Raw genomic sequence first — 16,756 nt, forward strand, 5'->3', positions numbered from 1 at the left:
TGTGATGGGTGTGTGTGACATGGAGCCTGGTGTCCGACATAATGTACGGCCGTGTAGCTTGGTATCACAGAAAATTGCTTCTGTGGGAGCGGCAGAGCGTGCTTTTGACTATGCCAGGGGTGTAAGGCATACGTGAATTCTGGTGTGTATTTAGGTGTGAGATATACAGTTGCATAGATTTGCATTTCCTATGATTTAAACCAAATGCAAAGGGATCTGTGAGATTCCTGCTAATGAAACCTGATTGTTATTTCCATCTTAGAGCCTTACAACTCTTATTTCTCACTCTGAATAGAGGAAGAAACGTAAGATAAAAATGGTGACACCTTGGCATTGAAGCTGCACTGATAGTAGAGATATCGATAGCCAAGATACCTTGCAAAATCCGATTACAACCATTACAGCTGGGTTTTTAGTACATCACCTCCTGAATGCATTGGCACCGACATGAATCTTGTCAGTTTGAACTAGGTACCTCGCCTAAGCTTAGGGTGTTCTAAAACAAAAAATAAAAATAAAAAAAAAAAGCAAAGCTTCGTGACAGGAGGAGGCAGTAAGTGGAGAGAAGGCTCATCTGCTGTATTGTGAAAGGGGCAGATGCTTTCTGTCTCAGAACCAGCTTCTAGGCCAAGTGAGCTGCAGAGATCTTCCTTAGAAGGGGGCTCTGCTTGTAATGATGCACACGGTGGGGTTGTAAGCTGTGAGAAAGGGAAGCAGGCTCTTCTTCCAAGATTATTTGAGGTTACCAGGGAGTAGATATAGTACATGAGTGTGTGCGTGTGTGTGTGCATGTACGGGAGTGCATTACACTGGTGATCTCAAGGGAGCTGGTTGTTTGCTTTTCATTTAATATCACACACCTAATAATCCCAGCTAACATCAGCAAGGCCTCCTCCCAGCCTCCTAGCAACACTTTCAATTGCCACAGAGGCCGTTCCCTTCAGGCTTCCCCAGCTTTCACTTCCAGAGGGGCTAACAGGAAAAAAATATACCCCAGTAGAGTGAATGCACTTCCTTTCCTCCTGAACACACGCTCACACACGTATCGATCTCTCCGTCCCTGTTATAAAATCACAGGCAGGGCTGTATTTCCTTATCCACGTCTCCTTCCCTGCATTCAGCCTGAATAAACAAGCTCCAAAGCCCCAGTGGCAGTCGGAGCAGTGCATTTCCTGCAAGGCTGGATACGGTCTGCTCCCTGCCCAGCCCTTGGGTGCCCTCTTCATCGCTCGGCGTGGGGACGGCACCCACGGTGCTGCGGAGGCAGCCTCCTGGCAGAGCCCCCGGCCGCTCCCCGCACCGCCGTGTGCCCGGGGGGCCTGGGCAGGGGTGGCGCTGAGCGATGCTGAGCAGGAGCTGACCATGGTGCTGAAAGGAGCTGCCCGTGGTGCTGAGCGGAGCTGTCCGTGGTGCTGAGCAGTGCCTAACGGAGCTGCCCATGGTGCCGAATTGAGCTGCCCGTGGTGCTGAGCAGTACTGCCCACGGTGCGGCTCCGCCCTGGGAGCGCAGGGACTTGCCACAAGCCAGGGCTGGAGGCGAGGGCAAAAGGCGCGGGGGTACCTGGTGCCGGGTTAGCTTCTGTCCTGTGGGTTCCCTTCCCTCGCACAGCTCGATGGGGTGCTGATTTGGTTCTCGTCAGGAGCAGGCGTTGCGATCTCACAGTAATTTGTGTTTTGGCCCAGCGTAGATGCTCTAAATTGAACTTTTCTAGCCCGTTACTTGTTTACGCTATGCGGTCAAGTTAAACGACAATGTTTAATGTTAATGCCTTTCTGAAAAATAATTTTTCAGGCGACATCCAGCTGTATTATTTATTCTGTGGCAGTTTAGCTTGTCATTCTCATTTAAAAATAATAATTAATAGCTTTTTGTTTCTTTTGGACCTTTTCTTTTCTTCAACCCTGTTCCCGTACTCCTTGAGCGGCTCAGCTTTTGTGTAAGCCACTAACTCTCACAAAGAAGAGAGCCAGTTTCCTACTCTTCTTCCAGAGACACTCCAGAAAGAACTGAGGAAATCTAGGAGACTGAATGTCTTCAAAACAGACGAGAGATCTTTGAACGTTCAACTAATGTAACTGCTTAGGTAGAAATGGGATTTGGATGAGGTTCTTCCTATGTTGTCTAGTTTCTTCTTTAACTTCTGATTCCCACTCCATTTGAATACATGATTTTAGCTACAATCATAGCCAATTGTATTGTGCTGGCTCTGGAGCAACATTTGCCGGATGGAGACAAGACACCTATGTCAGAGAGATTGGTGAGTTCTATTTATTTATTTAGATTTTTTGTTTCTGGTCTAATACAAAAAGCAATCAGCCATCCAGTGTTGTGGGTGCTTGTATCTATTTTTAAGATCTGCATGCAAGCAAATGGCATTGAACTGACAATCAGAACAAATAAGCTAGTGACAACAACTATAACCTCCCAATCCCATCTCCACAAGAATGCTTCATCACTCTAGCCAGCCCTGCCCAGCTGCGAGAAGAGCGGGACTTTACGGTATATCAGAAGAGCAGCAAACTTGGGTTGTCTGTAGACCAGGACAGGAAGGGACTGCCAAACGCTCAGAATTATCTGTAGAATCAAATGAACCTCTGTGCTATTGTCCCAGAAAGTGGTAGAACAGAGTATCCTTTTAGGCTCGCATGCCTTTCAGCATTCTTCCTGCTACAGCTGTATATCAAGGACCTTACAATACAAACTTTGGGTTTAGATTGTAACACTTCTCTGCCAAAAAAGCAGGAATTTAGGAAAATAATTTACCAGCAGGCTTTATGGTAATGAGCTCAATTACCTTATTTCAAAGGAAATGTAAAAATAGCTTCAGAATCATTCTTCCATTTACCACCACTATAGGAAAAAAAGGATAATATTTAGTTTGATTTTTTTTTTCTCCTGCTGTTAATGATCTGGAACATCTTTTATGCCTAAATGCATTAGTCCTGGTTTATATTCAATGGATGAATAAATATGTATCCATATGTGTTTTACATGTAGATATTAAATAATTGAAACAGAGATAATATTAGCCTTGCTGCCAAAAGTTAGAGCCTCTGTCTTCTGGTTGCTACAGTTTCCAACGCTGGTCCATAGCAGTGGGCAACTTTCACAATCTCATTCTTCAGAAACAAACAAACAAACAAATATAGTGTGTAAGTGATAGATCTAGAAAGAGCTTCAGGCTCAGCTAGTTCATACTGCCTGTTTGGAAATGTATCCACTGATACCGGTGCCCACTTACATTGTATTTGCTAAGTCTCTTTTTATGTGAACAATTTCTACTTAAGAAATTATAAGGAAAAAATGAAGAATATGTGTTGATCTTTTTGCCATTAGATGACAATATGTCTTTGCATGCTTTGGGATCCGATAGCAAGGATCCCAAATCCAGATCACAAATCCAGTAAATCTGTGTTTGTGATCTGGATTTGGGATCCTTGCTATCGGATCCAGATTTACTGGGTTTGTGAGCAAAGCACAGATTTAGACTCAGGACAATGTTTGAGCTGGAGAAATGCCAGGGTTCCATCTATGGTCCTTGAATGTATGGACTAGAGGAAAGGTAGTTTTGTGAATTTTCTGGCTTGGTAAATCTTTGGTGATATGTAATTTTAAGCAAGGGGGAATATAGTTACCATGTTTCTATGCACCTCTATATCCCTAGATTTATAAAGGGATCCTAGATGCTGTTTGCTGGTCCTGTTCCCCATTGTATTAATTCCGTGCCTGGTACTTGCATGTACACTTTCAGTTTCTGTCCCAGTCATTACAAAGGGGGGCAGTGTCATTACCAGCAGACAGCATAAGATCACTGAATGAGTTAAATGCACAGTCTTCACCATCGAGGTGAAGGCTTCATCTTCAAGGCTCTGCCTTAGCAGTGAAGGCAGAATTAACCCTTGATTTGTGTCCCAAGTACTGCTGTGCAGCATTGTCTTTGATCCAGATACTCCAGGGCCATTTTAACTAAAGCACATTTGTAACTGAAGTGTAAAGGGGTTTATCATAGAATGACAGTGAGGATATTTACAAGTCATTAAATTTTCTATTTCAACATATGCTTTAAAAATTAAACATTGTGGATACAAAAAAATGTCTTTTGGTTTTCAAAGTGAAACTTAGAATGCTCCAGTCGCTTCCACAAACTGTAAGTTGTTTCACTGAAAATGTTATGAATCCCTGTTAAGCTATAGTGGGTGAATATTCACATATATTTTCAGGGTTGTTAAGCCAAATTATAAGTCCATATATAACAGCAGGTGCTTTATTACTGTCTTTGGCAGGAATGGAATTGGATTTTTAAATTATTATTATTATTTTTTGGTTAATGATTTACAGATATATCTTCTTTCCTCCTGCGTTCATTGAATTGGAGTGAGGTCTCATCACTGAAGAGTTAATCACATCTTAAGGATGAGATGCACATCATCAATGTTTTACAACTGGGAGATGTAGGCAGACTTGTTGAAGAAAAAAAACAGAGCTGCAGAGATACTTTGTGCCATAGGTAGAAAGACAAAATCTTAAGATTTTTGTCCATTTGTTAAAATTGAGAAAAAGACAAAGGAGGACTCAATAGAAACATTTTCATTATTTTTCTCTGCTGACCAAGATATTCCTCTGTGTTTCTCCCCAGAGACCCAAGATACGAACCTGCAATGCAATCTCACTTGGCTGTTATCTGTGCTCATGTTACCTGACAAGCAGGGTTAATTGAGCACAAGGGAAGAGAAAGCGATGTCTCAGTATATGCAAGATTTCAAGAGTTGCAATGGCTGAGTTACAAGTAATCTTTCTCAGTCCATCTTCTGTATGTAGCGTGTTACACAGAAAAACTGCTCATACCTACCCTGTTCCAGGGCTTGGTTTGTTCCTAGCTCTTTTTGCCTAGAGCTTCTGCAGAACTGGAAGCATATACGTTTATTGTTCTACCACATTGGGATGGGGGAGACTAGCCTGTTAATGAAATCCAGGAAAATTATATCCAAATGGTTGAAGACTCTGTCAAAACACAACGATTCAGGTAGAAATGTACCTTTGAGTGATTCTTTCACTTTGGAGGGATGCCAAGTGAAAAAGTACGGAGGGAATTGCACTGAGTGGCCCAGCACCTGGTGTTCAGAGCTCCAGATGTGGCAAGGTCTGAGGCATGAGTGGCCTCACAGGTGGATGCCTTGCTCACAGTGTTCTTGGCTGTCCAACCTGAGGCATGCTAGTGCTCTCTTTGCCTCCCTCTGAAATTCTCTGTTTTTCGTGAGAAGCTGCAGTAGATCATAAATTTGTCCCAGCCTGACAGAGACAGTGTCAGAACTTACAGGACAAGAAATCTATTTTCTGCCCTGCTTTGGGGCACACCATGTTTGAAGACACCAGCGGGTCTGTAGGATGCTCGTCTGCGTGTCACTGTAGGCTCTGAGTATTTGGCTTCCCTGGATGGTTTTGGAGTGAGGGCAAAGCATAACTGTTTTCTCAGATATTCATCATGACAGCTCCCTCACTTGGCTAATGGATTTAATTCTTTGTGCTATCCACAGGCACTTTGTGCAGTCATATGTGAGCTGTTCATATTAAGCTTTGCATGAACAAAGCCTTACACACCCAAACCTATCAAGGCTGTCACATCCAAGGGCCAAGGAAAGACATTAGGACATGGACTAGGAATAGTAATGACTTTCCAGACTCAGAAGTTGTTTCTGATCTGAAACATATTGATTGAATGTGTGTTTGGCCCAGTCTCAAGCTTTGCTGTGTCCACAGCAAACAACCTGCTGGCACAGCTCTGGCTGCTGCCCAAATTCTCCACCCTCCTTCCAAGCATGCACACTGATATTCATTAACACCTGCTTCCCCACACCCAGCCTCCTATCTGAAGGGGGCTGCAGGATGCCCTGGCAGCAGGATTTCTGAGCCGACAGCTCTGCCCTTTCAGTGCTGCTCAGGGCAAGTCACCCAGCTCCTCGCACTCTGGCTCCTTCCATCACACACAGTAATGCAAAAATCCTTTTCTTCAGCCACAGGCCCCCACTACCTAGTGGGGCATTGTTTTATTTTTCATCCCATCCTTGTTACTGCCCTAATTCTTAGGCTGTTAGTTTAAATTTAGACAGGCTTTAGAAAAGACCCTCTTTCTAGCCCCTCTTATTTCCCCAGCTACTCACTCCCAACTCTATCGATGATAATTTTTCTTTGTAATAAATACCCAAGCCCATCTGTGATCCGTCCTGCTTTCTTAGAAGCTGACAATAACTTTTTTTTTTGACCCACTTCTTAAAAGCTCTGAATAGTCTTAGCTTTGGGAAGAGCATATTCTACAAAATCCTTGAGTACCTGAATCGTGGTCCTTTAAAGCTGTGAGCTGTAATCACAAGGCACCTGACCTAGATTGAGCGAGCGGCTGGTGGCAGAGTAGGTGTAAGGCTTTCAGGAAGTGAGGGAGTAAGGTGGGAGAGTGTGTGTAGGTAAGGTGGTGGTTTCTTTTTTTAAAAATTTATTTTAAAGATGAGTAGTTTTTAGAGGTGTACTAGTAGATATAGGAAGGATGCGAAGGTTGGGCTGGGTGGGGGGCTTTGTTTACAAAGATTGTGTACGTTTGTTGAGCTAGAAGGGGTGGAGGAGCAGGTAGACTAAGGGAGCTGGAGTGCTCCTGTGTGCATAAGGGAAAGCCGAGGAGCAGGAGCAGTAAGGTAGCTTCTTCTGAAATCCCAAATGACAATTTCTGACCTCTCTTCTTGTTTCCTTCTTTTCTGTACTGGCTTGTAGTCCTGGGATACTTCCAGCTCTTGTTGTGGAGAAACTGCTAGAAGAAAGCTCTTATTGCATTGTGTTTGGGGAGGGTCAAAAAGCGTCTGATAGCTGTGCCTGATGCCTGTTTCTTTGTGGGTAAATAGCACTGGGCTGACTGGAGTTTCTCAGGCTGGCAGCTGACAGGCCCTGAATCCTCTGGGATCAGTGAGGTTCTGTGGAGGGGCAGAGAGCTTGGAGGCTGCTGTTTGTAGAAAAACCTTGGCTGAAGGAGAAGCCAATTTTTGTTTTCTCTATTTCAGTCGAAGGGCAACAGTGTGATCTCAACAGTCACCTGCTCTGTTTTGCTGTCTAGCCAGTTAGTGTGTGTGTGCGTGATCTGCAGGTAGCTGGCCCTCCTGCCTGGCCACAGCAGAATGGGAATGGGGAGCCGTGAGGTTAAGAAAGGTGGAGAGGATTAGAGATGTTATAGGGTGAAGGATAGGGGGGGAGCTGGGGTCACTGAAGTGTGTGTAGGGTGCTGATTTGTTGGAAACAAATCTTTTTAACTCAGCCACTGATGGAAAATCCTGTCCAGAGGTAGTCACTTCCAACAGCTTAGAGGTGCCGTCAGTGATTAGTGCTTCATGGTTGACTTGCTGAGTTGGGTACACATCGATGTGCTAAGTGCTTAAGCCTCTTTGGGAGGGGTGTGCTATTATGCTGCTCTTCTATGTGTGAAAACCTGGCTTTCTGTAACAAGTACCGTGCCTAAAGCATGGTCTGTGTGCTGGTGCAGGGTCAAATTTGAGCAAGAGTTACAATGTTGTAAAAATAAATGCTTGTATCAAAGCTGTTCCTTTCTTTGTTCTGTGACCACAAACACTTGACATTCATGTTCTTTCTGCACAGGATAACTAAAATCACCTTTTGTCATTAGCAGAATTGCAAAATGTAAACAACTGTGCACCAAACAGCTGCTCAGCTCTTTGGCTGTAATGGTCAGAAATGCCAAAGCCCCTGGAACAAAGATTTCTAATTTCCTAATTTGTGAGTTTGCTTCCTTCTCGGTAGGGCTGCTGTACTTCCATTGCCGTCAGCAGAAATCATGGATCTAAGACACACTTGGAAATTGGATACAGAGGCCAAAGCTAATTAACATGTTCTTGAAACTGATGCCTGGTACTTTCACCTTTTACTTTGTTCTCATTTCTTGTCCACGTATTTCTTCCAACTTTGAATAATTGTATTTGGCACTGCATTTGTGTTTAAACTCTTATCAATATAATACTGAGGGATCTGGTGCCAAAGATGGAGAAGAAGTTTAGTAAAGCCATGGAGACTAAGCTTGGTCTCCTCTCATGTGAGCTAGGGCATGGAGCTGTGGGCCTGAGACACAAATTTTACTGCTTCTACCATAACAGAAGGGAATGAGGTTTTCTCCCTGAATTGGTTACACAGCAAAAGAAAAATAAATGAATCTGCAGCTATGGAAATAAGGAACAGAGAGGGAAAAGAGTGAAGTAAGAACCGATGGAATAAATGATAAAGAAATAATTTCCTGCCTGTGTTTGCAAGCTTGCTGTGCTGACTGTTACTTCTGAAGATATTCTTTAGTTTCTGTTTCCTGGATGAATTGCAAAATGCGTGTTTTCTTCCATGTCAATAATTACAGAAATGTGATGTCAAGTTTATATTTACCCTTGGAGCAAGATTTCAGTGTTGAAAGTGCTTCCGGAATCTTGAGTAATGGTGCAAAGTGTGGGGTGAAACCATTGGAATAAAGGCAAATAGAGTTTTCCATGCAAAAAGCCAAATCTACCTTCAGAGTGAATAATTCTGAAATCTTTCTCTGTGCTTAGTTCCAGTACACTTGAACCTTTTTGTTTCAACTCTGTCCAGAGGGCTGAAAAGGGGAAGAAGTTGGTGCACATTGTTGCTTATATAATTGCTGATGCGAGTGCAGAAGCACAGGTATCTCCTTGACACCTCTGATTTTATTCTTTTCAGGATGACACTGAGCCGTACTTTATTGGAATATTTTGTTTTGAAGCTGGTATAAAGATCATCGCTCTGGGGTTTGTTTTTCACAAAGGCTCTTATCTCAGAAATGGCTGGAACGTGATGGATTTTGTTGTGGTCCTCACAGGGTAAGTGACCTCCTCTCGCCCCAAGTGTAAAGGGGAGTCTTGCTCTGATTTGTGGTGTTCTTAAACTACAGGTTGGGGTGGGAGTGGTTGTGGTGAAATAGTACTCTAAAACTGCATTTGTGACCTTGCTGTCTTTAAATAATGGTTATTGTGCTGAGTGAGTCGCTTTCAAAGCATTATTTGAACCAAGTAAAAAGCAGTTTTGAGGATATTTATTTGTACATATGCTGGCATGTTTCTCATCCAGATGCTCACTGACGTTTCTCAGGCTTTGCAGGTTCTAATTGCCACTAGGTACTTGAACCTGATTTAAATCAATCTTTCTCCTGACATTACAGGCTGACTTCAAAAGTCAATGTGGAGTGAGCTAGCAAATTAAATGCATCCCATCTTTAAGCTATTATAACTCAGAAATCAGTGAAGTTTATGCAGGAATGCATTTGGTTTACTACAAAATAACTTTGCTGAAAATAATTCAAGGAGGGCGCATGTCTTGTAAGGTTGCAGCTGAAAACATTATTTGTATTTTGTACCCTGGTTGAAATGATACTACTAGTTTGTTTCTTGGAAATGCTCACAGTTTTGTTATGCATTGCAACGGTTTCTATTTTTATATCCATGTACATGTAATGTACAGCTAGTGGATAATGAAAATGTAAACATTAAGTAAGTCTTAAAGTCTGCAAATTGTGTTTTAAAGCTCCAAATGAAATGTTAGGGTTTCCAAAGGTCTGCGTGAGGTCCTGATCTTGGAATGATCTTGGTTAGTTTTTCCCCACGAAGATGAACCCTGGTTCTTGTGATTAATAGGCGCTCATTTCACACACCTGTGTGTGACGGACATATATATTTTTTTGGTCTGCTTAGTGGTGTACAGTAGGATGCTGTTAGGAAAACGCTTGCATACATATACAAATATATTCATTAGATGCATTAGCACTGTAATTCTATTTGCATTCAGTGTATCATGTGATACAGCAATTGAGAGGCCAAAGGGAGTTCTTTATGTATTGAGGAAGAAAATAAATATGCAGGGCTTGATCCTCCTGCTGCTGGGGCTGGGTATTTAATCAATAGAAACTTCAGTGGAGCCACAAGCAGAATCAGATTTACATACTTGGAAACATAGGGGGTACTAGGATGAAAAGAGAATTAATACAGACATTACAATTATTTGCACTGATGGTCTGTTCTGATTCCTAGTTTGTACTATGCCCTTTTGTGTGTTTAAAAAAAAAAACAAACGCACACACACAAAAAACAAACAAACATTAAAAAAAAAAATAAATCACTAAAGCAAGGCCCTAGTTCTGGGAAGGACTTTGGCACATGTTTTAATCTACCCTTCAGCAAAACATTCAAGTACATGTTTGAATTCAGCTGACTCAAATGGCTCCGTACTTTAGGTTCTACGTAAAAGCTGTCCTGAATTAAAGCCATATAGGTATTTGTTTGGACGTGATTTTTTTCTGTTTTTTAATGAACACAGGCCAAGAGTCTAAAAATGTAGATTTAAAAACTGCCTAGATGTGATGCAGGCGTTCAAAGTTTTGCAACAGCATCTGAAACACTGTGAGCCATGCTTGTGGAGTCACAAACAACTGTGCAATGCTATAGGCGTGACACGGGCATCTTACTGGTGCCAGTTTTATTGTGATCACTGTTTGCAGCGCTGTTTGATCTCTGAGCATAATTGCGGAATATCGGCTTGATTAGACAGCTGTAATAAGGAACCCTGTTGCCATCTGCAAACACGCATATTCTTTTGAAGTACAATCCTGTTAACGTCAAAGCTTCTGGTTTCCAATGGTGATGCTAGCTGGGCTGCATTGAAACTGTCTTGTACATGGACTTCCCGCCAGGCAGGCCGTGCAGGGAAAGCAATGTGTAAACCAGTCAACATCAAGCCCAGGAGTTAGTTCTAGTGAGGAAACCCACAGCCTGCTAATCTGCTAAATTGAGGCCTGGATTTAACGAGGTTCTTAAGCTTGTGCCCAACTTTTGGTGTCTGAGGGGCCCTACTGCAAACACCAAGTGTGCTTGGTTAAGTAAATGCTTCGTTAGGTAAATGTCTGGGGCTGTAATTGCAAACCCACTGTTAATGTGGAGGCACCTATGGTAGAGAAATAGCATTGAGAGGGGAGCTGCAGATTCACACGGGGGGTTAAATTAGTATTTCCTCCGTAGCTGGCTGTGTTTTGCTCTGAATTTCCCTAGATCCTTGCGTTTTACCTTATTCCTGTGTTGCCATTGGTCTGTGCTAGAAAGCAGAAGCTCCTCTTCCTCAGGCTTCCTTCAGAGGCTAGAAATGCTTTCAGCCACCCATTGCCTTCCTCGGCTTGGCTAGCTGATGCTCGAGAGGAGCCTGAGCATGGCCTCTTCCTGGAGTGAATATTGCTTGGCATTTCTGCATCGAGACACTGAAGGCAGGTTGCTGAGTAGAGATGCTTACTGCTAACAGCCCCGGGTGTTTCTCCAGGGAGCTGGTGGCACAAATGAAGCTTTCATTTTCCTTTCTGGGGAAGGTGATCACAGATCTGTTTCAAAACAAAAGGCAAAAAGGCAGAGAATAATAACATAAAAGGACAGTGCTGAACTCGTACTTTATGCATTCTTATAAATATGGATATGCAGGACATCCGTTTTTGAAATATACTTTTATTACTCATAATCAAAAGCTTTCCTTTGCCGTATGTGCAAGATTTCCACTTAAAAATGTTGCTTCATGTTTCCCAGGCAGTGATCAGTGTTCAGTTCCCAAGCTCAGTTTCACACTGATCTTCAATATTGTAGAAGGATTTTGATTTTTCTTTTTTTTTTTTTTTTCCACGTAAGCAGGAGAGATCATGAAATGCATTTTCATGATATCACATGCAGAGTTGTATACCTGTTAATGCTGGTGGGTGTACATTTTTAAGGTAAATGGTGAACATCAGAAAATCCGATCTCACTTTCAGCATTTAGCTAAAGCCCATAAAAGCAAAGAGCAGCTCTGCTCTCGTTGGCTGTTTCCATAGGAAGAGGGCCAGCCAGTGTCTGGGTGTGTTTTGGAGGAGGCTGTGGGGGAAGGCACTGCATTGATTGAATTTACCCTTATGTAAATGTTAGCGATCGTGCAGTAACCCTTCCCACTTGCTTCTTTTTTGTCACCACCCCTTCCATCGCCACTCAAGGCCTGCGTACTGTTATTACTGATAAATATGTATTTTTTTATTTGCCTGCAATGACGGACATTTTGATTGTCAAAATCAGAGAGTCACACTTGTTAATCAGAAAATAAATCAGGGTGCTGTTATACACAGCCAGGATCAATATCCTATTGAGCTAAACTGAACACTAATAGACAGTGGCCCCAAACGGCTTGGTTTGCTGTTCCAGAAAACACTCCCCCGGTTCTTTCCACAGCAGTGCCGCGGTGCCTTTTTCTCATTTACTTTCAAGGAAGCCTGCTGATCTGCTGTTAATAAAGGCCTGGGAAAATAATAGATTGCTGCTCCCTGGAAGATCTTTTCCTCTGTAATTTTTTTAGTTATTTCTTGTAAACTCCTATAGCTGTAGATGAGTATCGAGGAAAGCTGCCCTACTGCGATGTGCTTTTTGCTGTTGTGGAGACACACATTTTATAGCGCCTGCTCATTTTATTTTCACGTTTTTATGGGCTTGCATTTGCTCCAGTGATGACATCACCCGTTAGCAGCTCTAAATCACACAAGAATGCAATTGCCCAGTTGGCCTGGGACTATATGATCTTAACGTGCTTTTCCCAAGGGAGGAGAAAGGGGATCTTTTACTCTGCTGCTGCAACCTGTCTTTGGGTGGAAAACTCAGAAATCCACAGCTGTCTTGGGAACCAAGTCCTCCCTACACCCAGTGCCCTCAGTTACATGGCAGCAAATGGAGGGAGCCTGCATTCAGGACCTCTACAGTTGAAACCTGTTTCTGTTGGAGTTATTTATAAGATTTCTCCTGGTGTCCTGAGCTTTGGATAAAATGGCCTGAAGAATTGCTGTGCTGGGTTAAACTACGAGCTCCTCTCTCACTGGAGCTTGTATAATAGTGTGGGTTCTAGGGGAAGAATGAGAACAAAACATGAATCCTTATCTTCCTATTATCTTCCTGATTCCCAAATTTCATAGGTATAGGGATTTTTGAGGAAAAGATGGGTGTGATGACTTTTAAACTAGATAATCCAAGTGGAGTCTTCTCCTAGGCTATATTTTGGAATCTGTTTATAATTTTGACTGCATCATATCCTGGATAAAAGGTTTCATGATCTAACTGTGGACCAGAAGAGAAGCTACCACTTATCCCATTTTTCCCGTCACTAGCTGTCTGGGGTTTCCCTTAGAGTCTTCTGGATTTTGTTTCTGTATGCTTTTGGTTTTATGAGTTTCCAGCTTTTCCCCTGTCAGAGTCCTATGCTGCCTGACCTCCCTTGACCTGAGAGCTGCTCTGTGCACCACTGACCTGTGCTACTGTTCTGCTCCTTCCCTAGTTCTAGAGTATCCTCTCGGACCAGTGACCGTGACCATGTGCAGTGTTTGTCCAACACTGAGAGCTGCTAAGACTGGTATAAATAAATGTAGCACTTAACAAGCTCATGCTCTGTCCTTTATGAGCAGAGTTAGTTTTTTTTTTTCTTTTTTTTTTTTTTTTTTCTTCATTTAATCAGCCTGTGTTGAACACTCTTGAAGAGTCCTGGTTGTGCCTTGAGCCAGTTGGATCAGCTGCCTGGATCTCTGGGTGGGACTGGCAGAGACAGCGTGTGCCAGGCCGGGAGCTGCCAAATGATGTGCACAAAGTATCTGTGCAATTACTGATGTCTCAGGCTGTTGGGAACAAATTACAAAGGCTAGAATTATCTTGATTGTCTGGATGACAGAAATGTGCTCCTAGCCTCACTGGTGATGCTAATAATCTGGAAGGTAACTCTTTTAATAATAAGGACCTGTTCATCCTTGATATTAGCTTTGCTAGTTACCAGGATCATCTTCGTATGTGGGCAGTCTGAGATGCTATTCCTGGCGCAGTGCATGAGGAGCAGCAGCAGTCTTGGTTGCGGTGATGACTATCAAAGGGGGAAGCGTAGGTACACTCGAGGCTGGTCTGTACGGCAGGCTGCAGATCTCTGATCTTTCAGCTTGAGATGGATGTAGGTCCCAGACAGGGTGCGGGGTGTGATGTGACTAGGAAAGCACTAGGAAAGTGAATGTCTGGATGAGGGCTGGGATTTCTAAAGCTGTCAAATACACGTAGCTGCCTGGAGTCTCTAGCATTTTTTCTTCACACACAAATCTCTGTGCATTCAAAAGCCTGTAGAGTAGGATGGCTGAATTACAGGGCCTGTGACTGGCATTTGTGTACTCCCCAGAACAGTTCAATCCCCACCCCCAAATAACCATAGAATGTAATAATCTGAATGCCTAAAAAAAAAAAAAAAAAGTAAAAACCCTTGAAAGTACTTCCAGCAATGCTTTAGACAGTATGCTCAGTGCTTTCTTTATACTTTCTTTATAAAGCCTTAGATCTAGACACCTAGGCAATAAAGGAGGCAAGAGCAGGGACATGCAGATTTCCCTCTGCCTTTCCTACGTGGACCTTCTGGCATGTCTGTGCTAGAAAGCAAAGCCGAGCAGCAACAGGAGTACAGAAAATGGATGCTTTATGAGGGACAAGCTTCATCTTGATAAATTATCACATGGAAAACAAGTAAGTCTCTTTGCATGGTTATACAGTATGGGTGGTGATGGACGAGGGCTGTGATTGCTATTAGCATTGTGCACATGAGTCATGCTAAAAGCAAAACCTCTAGATTTTAATGGAGTTGATCACTATTTCCAATTTATTTTATGCTCCAATGATGAATGAATACTTGCTGGCTCAGCAAAGCTAAGGGTACCTTCTGAAATTAAATCAGATTAAAAAAATGTGACAAGGGAAATGGAATTTACCTGCTTTCCTGAATGCAAGGTGTTAAGCGGAGGTTTGGCAGGTGTATGGGAACTGTGATGGAAGAAGGCAAGAAACCAATTTTTTTTTTTTTTTCAAGGCAGAGAAAACAAGTGGCTGGAAACTGGAAGAGAAGAGGGCATGTGAGGGCTCAGTAAACAGTCTGAAATAGTTTGAAGTTGTCCTGTTGTCTGTCACTTGACCATCTGGGCTTTTGGGAAGCTGAAGCCACACTGGGGAGCTTAGGAAACAGCTTCCATCAAAGGAGAAGACACTGGAGAGGGAGAGATGATTTATGGTCTCTAAACTTACTTTGGCAAATGTTTCTGCTTCCTTTTATCCACTCTTATGACCAGTTCTACCCAGTGGGGCAGCAGTTTACTTGGGGACTGGTGCTTGTTTTCTATATGGGTTTGTCTCGCAACAACCAAAGGGGGTCCCAGGCTGTACTGTGCCCATTGGGTTGTTAATTAGGGCTTGTGTTTCTCCTGTTACTTACAGTGGCTTTTGTGCATTGATTTTGTTGGGGTGGGTAGGGGAGTTTGAGCAGGTAGGTGTGTAATTGTGTGTCTGGCTGCTAAATTGGAAGGAGAATTTCCTGAGCAGAGGAGGACTCAGGGCTGTGCTCAGAGGAAGGCTGCAGATGGTCACGGACCCTCAGAGGACCTGCAGGTGGGTGCAGCCCCTCCCTGGCAGATGTCAGCTCGAAGCAAGGCTCTGCTCTCCCTGTTGTGGCACACTGAACACTTCAGGTCAGTGTATTTCTCAAGGGCAATAAATAACGAGATTGACATGCTTATTTCTTACTGTATTAGAAGTGACTGCAAGGTATTGAATACCTGGTATGTAAACTGATAACTGATGGGTACTGTGCAACAAGCCAGAAAGATGAGACACCGACAAATAGCTTTTCTCCAAATGGAGAGGAAACACACACATTTCTTTAGCTTCCCATTTTTGTGCTGATTTCCATGCTTTGTGCCTGTTTATGCTTCTCTGAAGCTTTTTGCCCATGAAGAGGGGAGTGTTGGATGTGATCTGAAGGTGCCTCTGCCTCCCTGACCTGCAGGCTCTGAAGCTGGACTGCAGTGTGATAAAAATGGCCATAGCAAGTGAAAAGGAGGTCTGCTTTCTCATCACAGCCAGAGCTTAATCAAAGCCAGCCAGGATAATTAGTCCAGAGTCCAGACACTGTTTTTAGCTTTTTTATGGCTCTTGAAGGGAGGAAGGTGGCAGGGAAATGTTGTCTCTTCTGAGTGGACCAGCTGGACTACGCAAAGGCAATCATAGAGACTGCAGGTGTGGAGAGGACTTTGGACCTTGTGATCTGTCCCTAATGTCTGATCCTGCCCTGGCAGTCATGTAGTGTGGGCATCTGCTTAGCTGCCTGCTCTTCTCTATAGGTGGAAAGCATTGCACATCTGGCTGCTGTTACAGCTGGGTATAAATGGTAGGATTACAAAATCAAAACAATGAATAAAACTGCAGATCTGAAGTGCTCTAATGTTTATTTTCTTACTCCTTCCCAGTTAAAAGGGAAAAAAAGCAATACAAATCACCCAAGCCCTCTATGTGGTGTTGAGTGCTGTCTCATGATTAGATGTGGAGGAGTGCAGGATTTTCTCAGGCTCGTGTTTCTCAACTGCTGTTCTTGCTGTTGTGTCCCAGTTCCCAAGTGGCCAGCTTTTGATGGCAAAGTGCCTCCTCATCTGAGATGATAAGAACCTGACTGTGATTGTTGAAAAGAAGGAAGATTTAGAAAATCAGTCTAATTTTAATTGCAATCTAATCCTATGTGCCAGGAGCAACAGCATCACGTTTGCACAACCACCCTTGAGTCCACCACTCACCCCCTAAAGGATTTGGTGTGTTGGGACCACTGTCTTCCCCAGGGCTCTCTGAATGCATTCAGGAAATTTAGTAGGGGTGGAAAACT

General features: G+C 43.2%; 1 protein-coding gene across 1 annotated transcript in view; it reads left to right on the plus strand.

Moving 5' to 3' along the window:
- CACNA1B (calcium voltage-gated channel subunit alpha1 B) overlaps positions 1-16,756 on the plus strand; it is a 299,175-nt gene that overhangs the window by 18,153 nt on the left and 264,266 nt on the right. Inside the window, exons 5-6 of the mRNA XM_068656842.1 lie at positions 2,152-2,258; positions 8,732-8,871. Of these exons, the coding sequence (XP_068512943.1) occupies positions 2,152-2,258; positions 8,732-8,871 (247 nt within the window). The remainder of the gene's footprint in view (positions 1-2,151; positions 2,259-8,731; positions 8,872-16,756) is intronic.

This window comes from Anas acuta, chromosome 20 (genome assembly GCF_963932015.1).
Source record: "Anas acuta chromosome 20, bAnaAcu1.1, whole genome shotgun sequence".
NCBI classification, from domain to species: domain Eukaryota; kingdom Metazoa; phylum Chordata; class Aves; order Anseriformes; family Anatidae; genus Anas; species Anas acuta.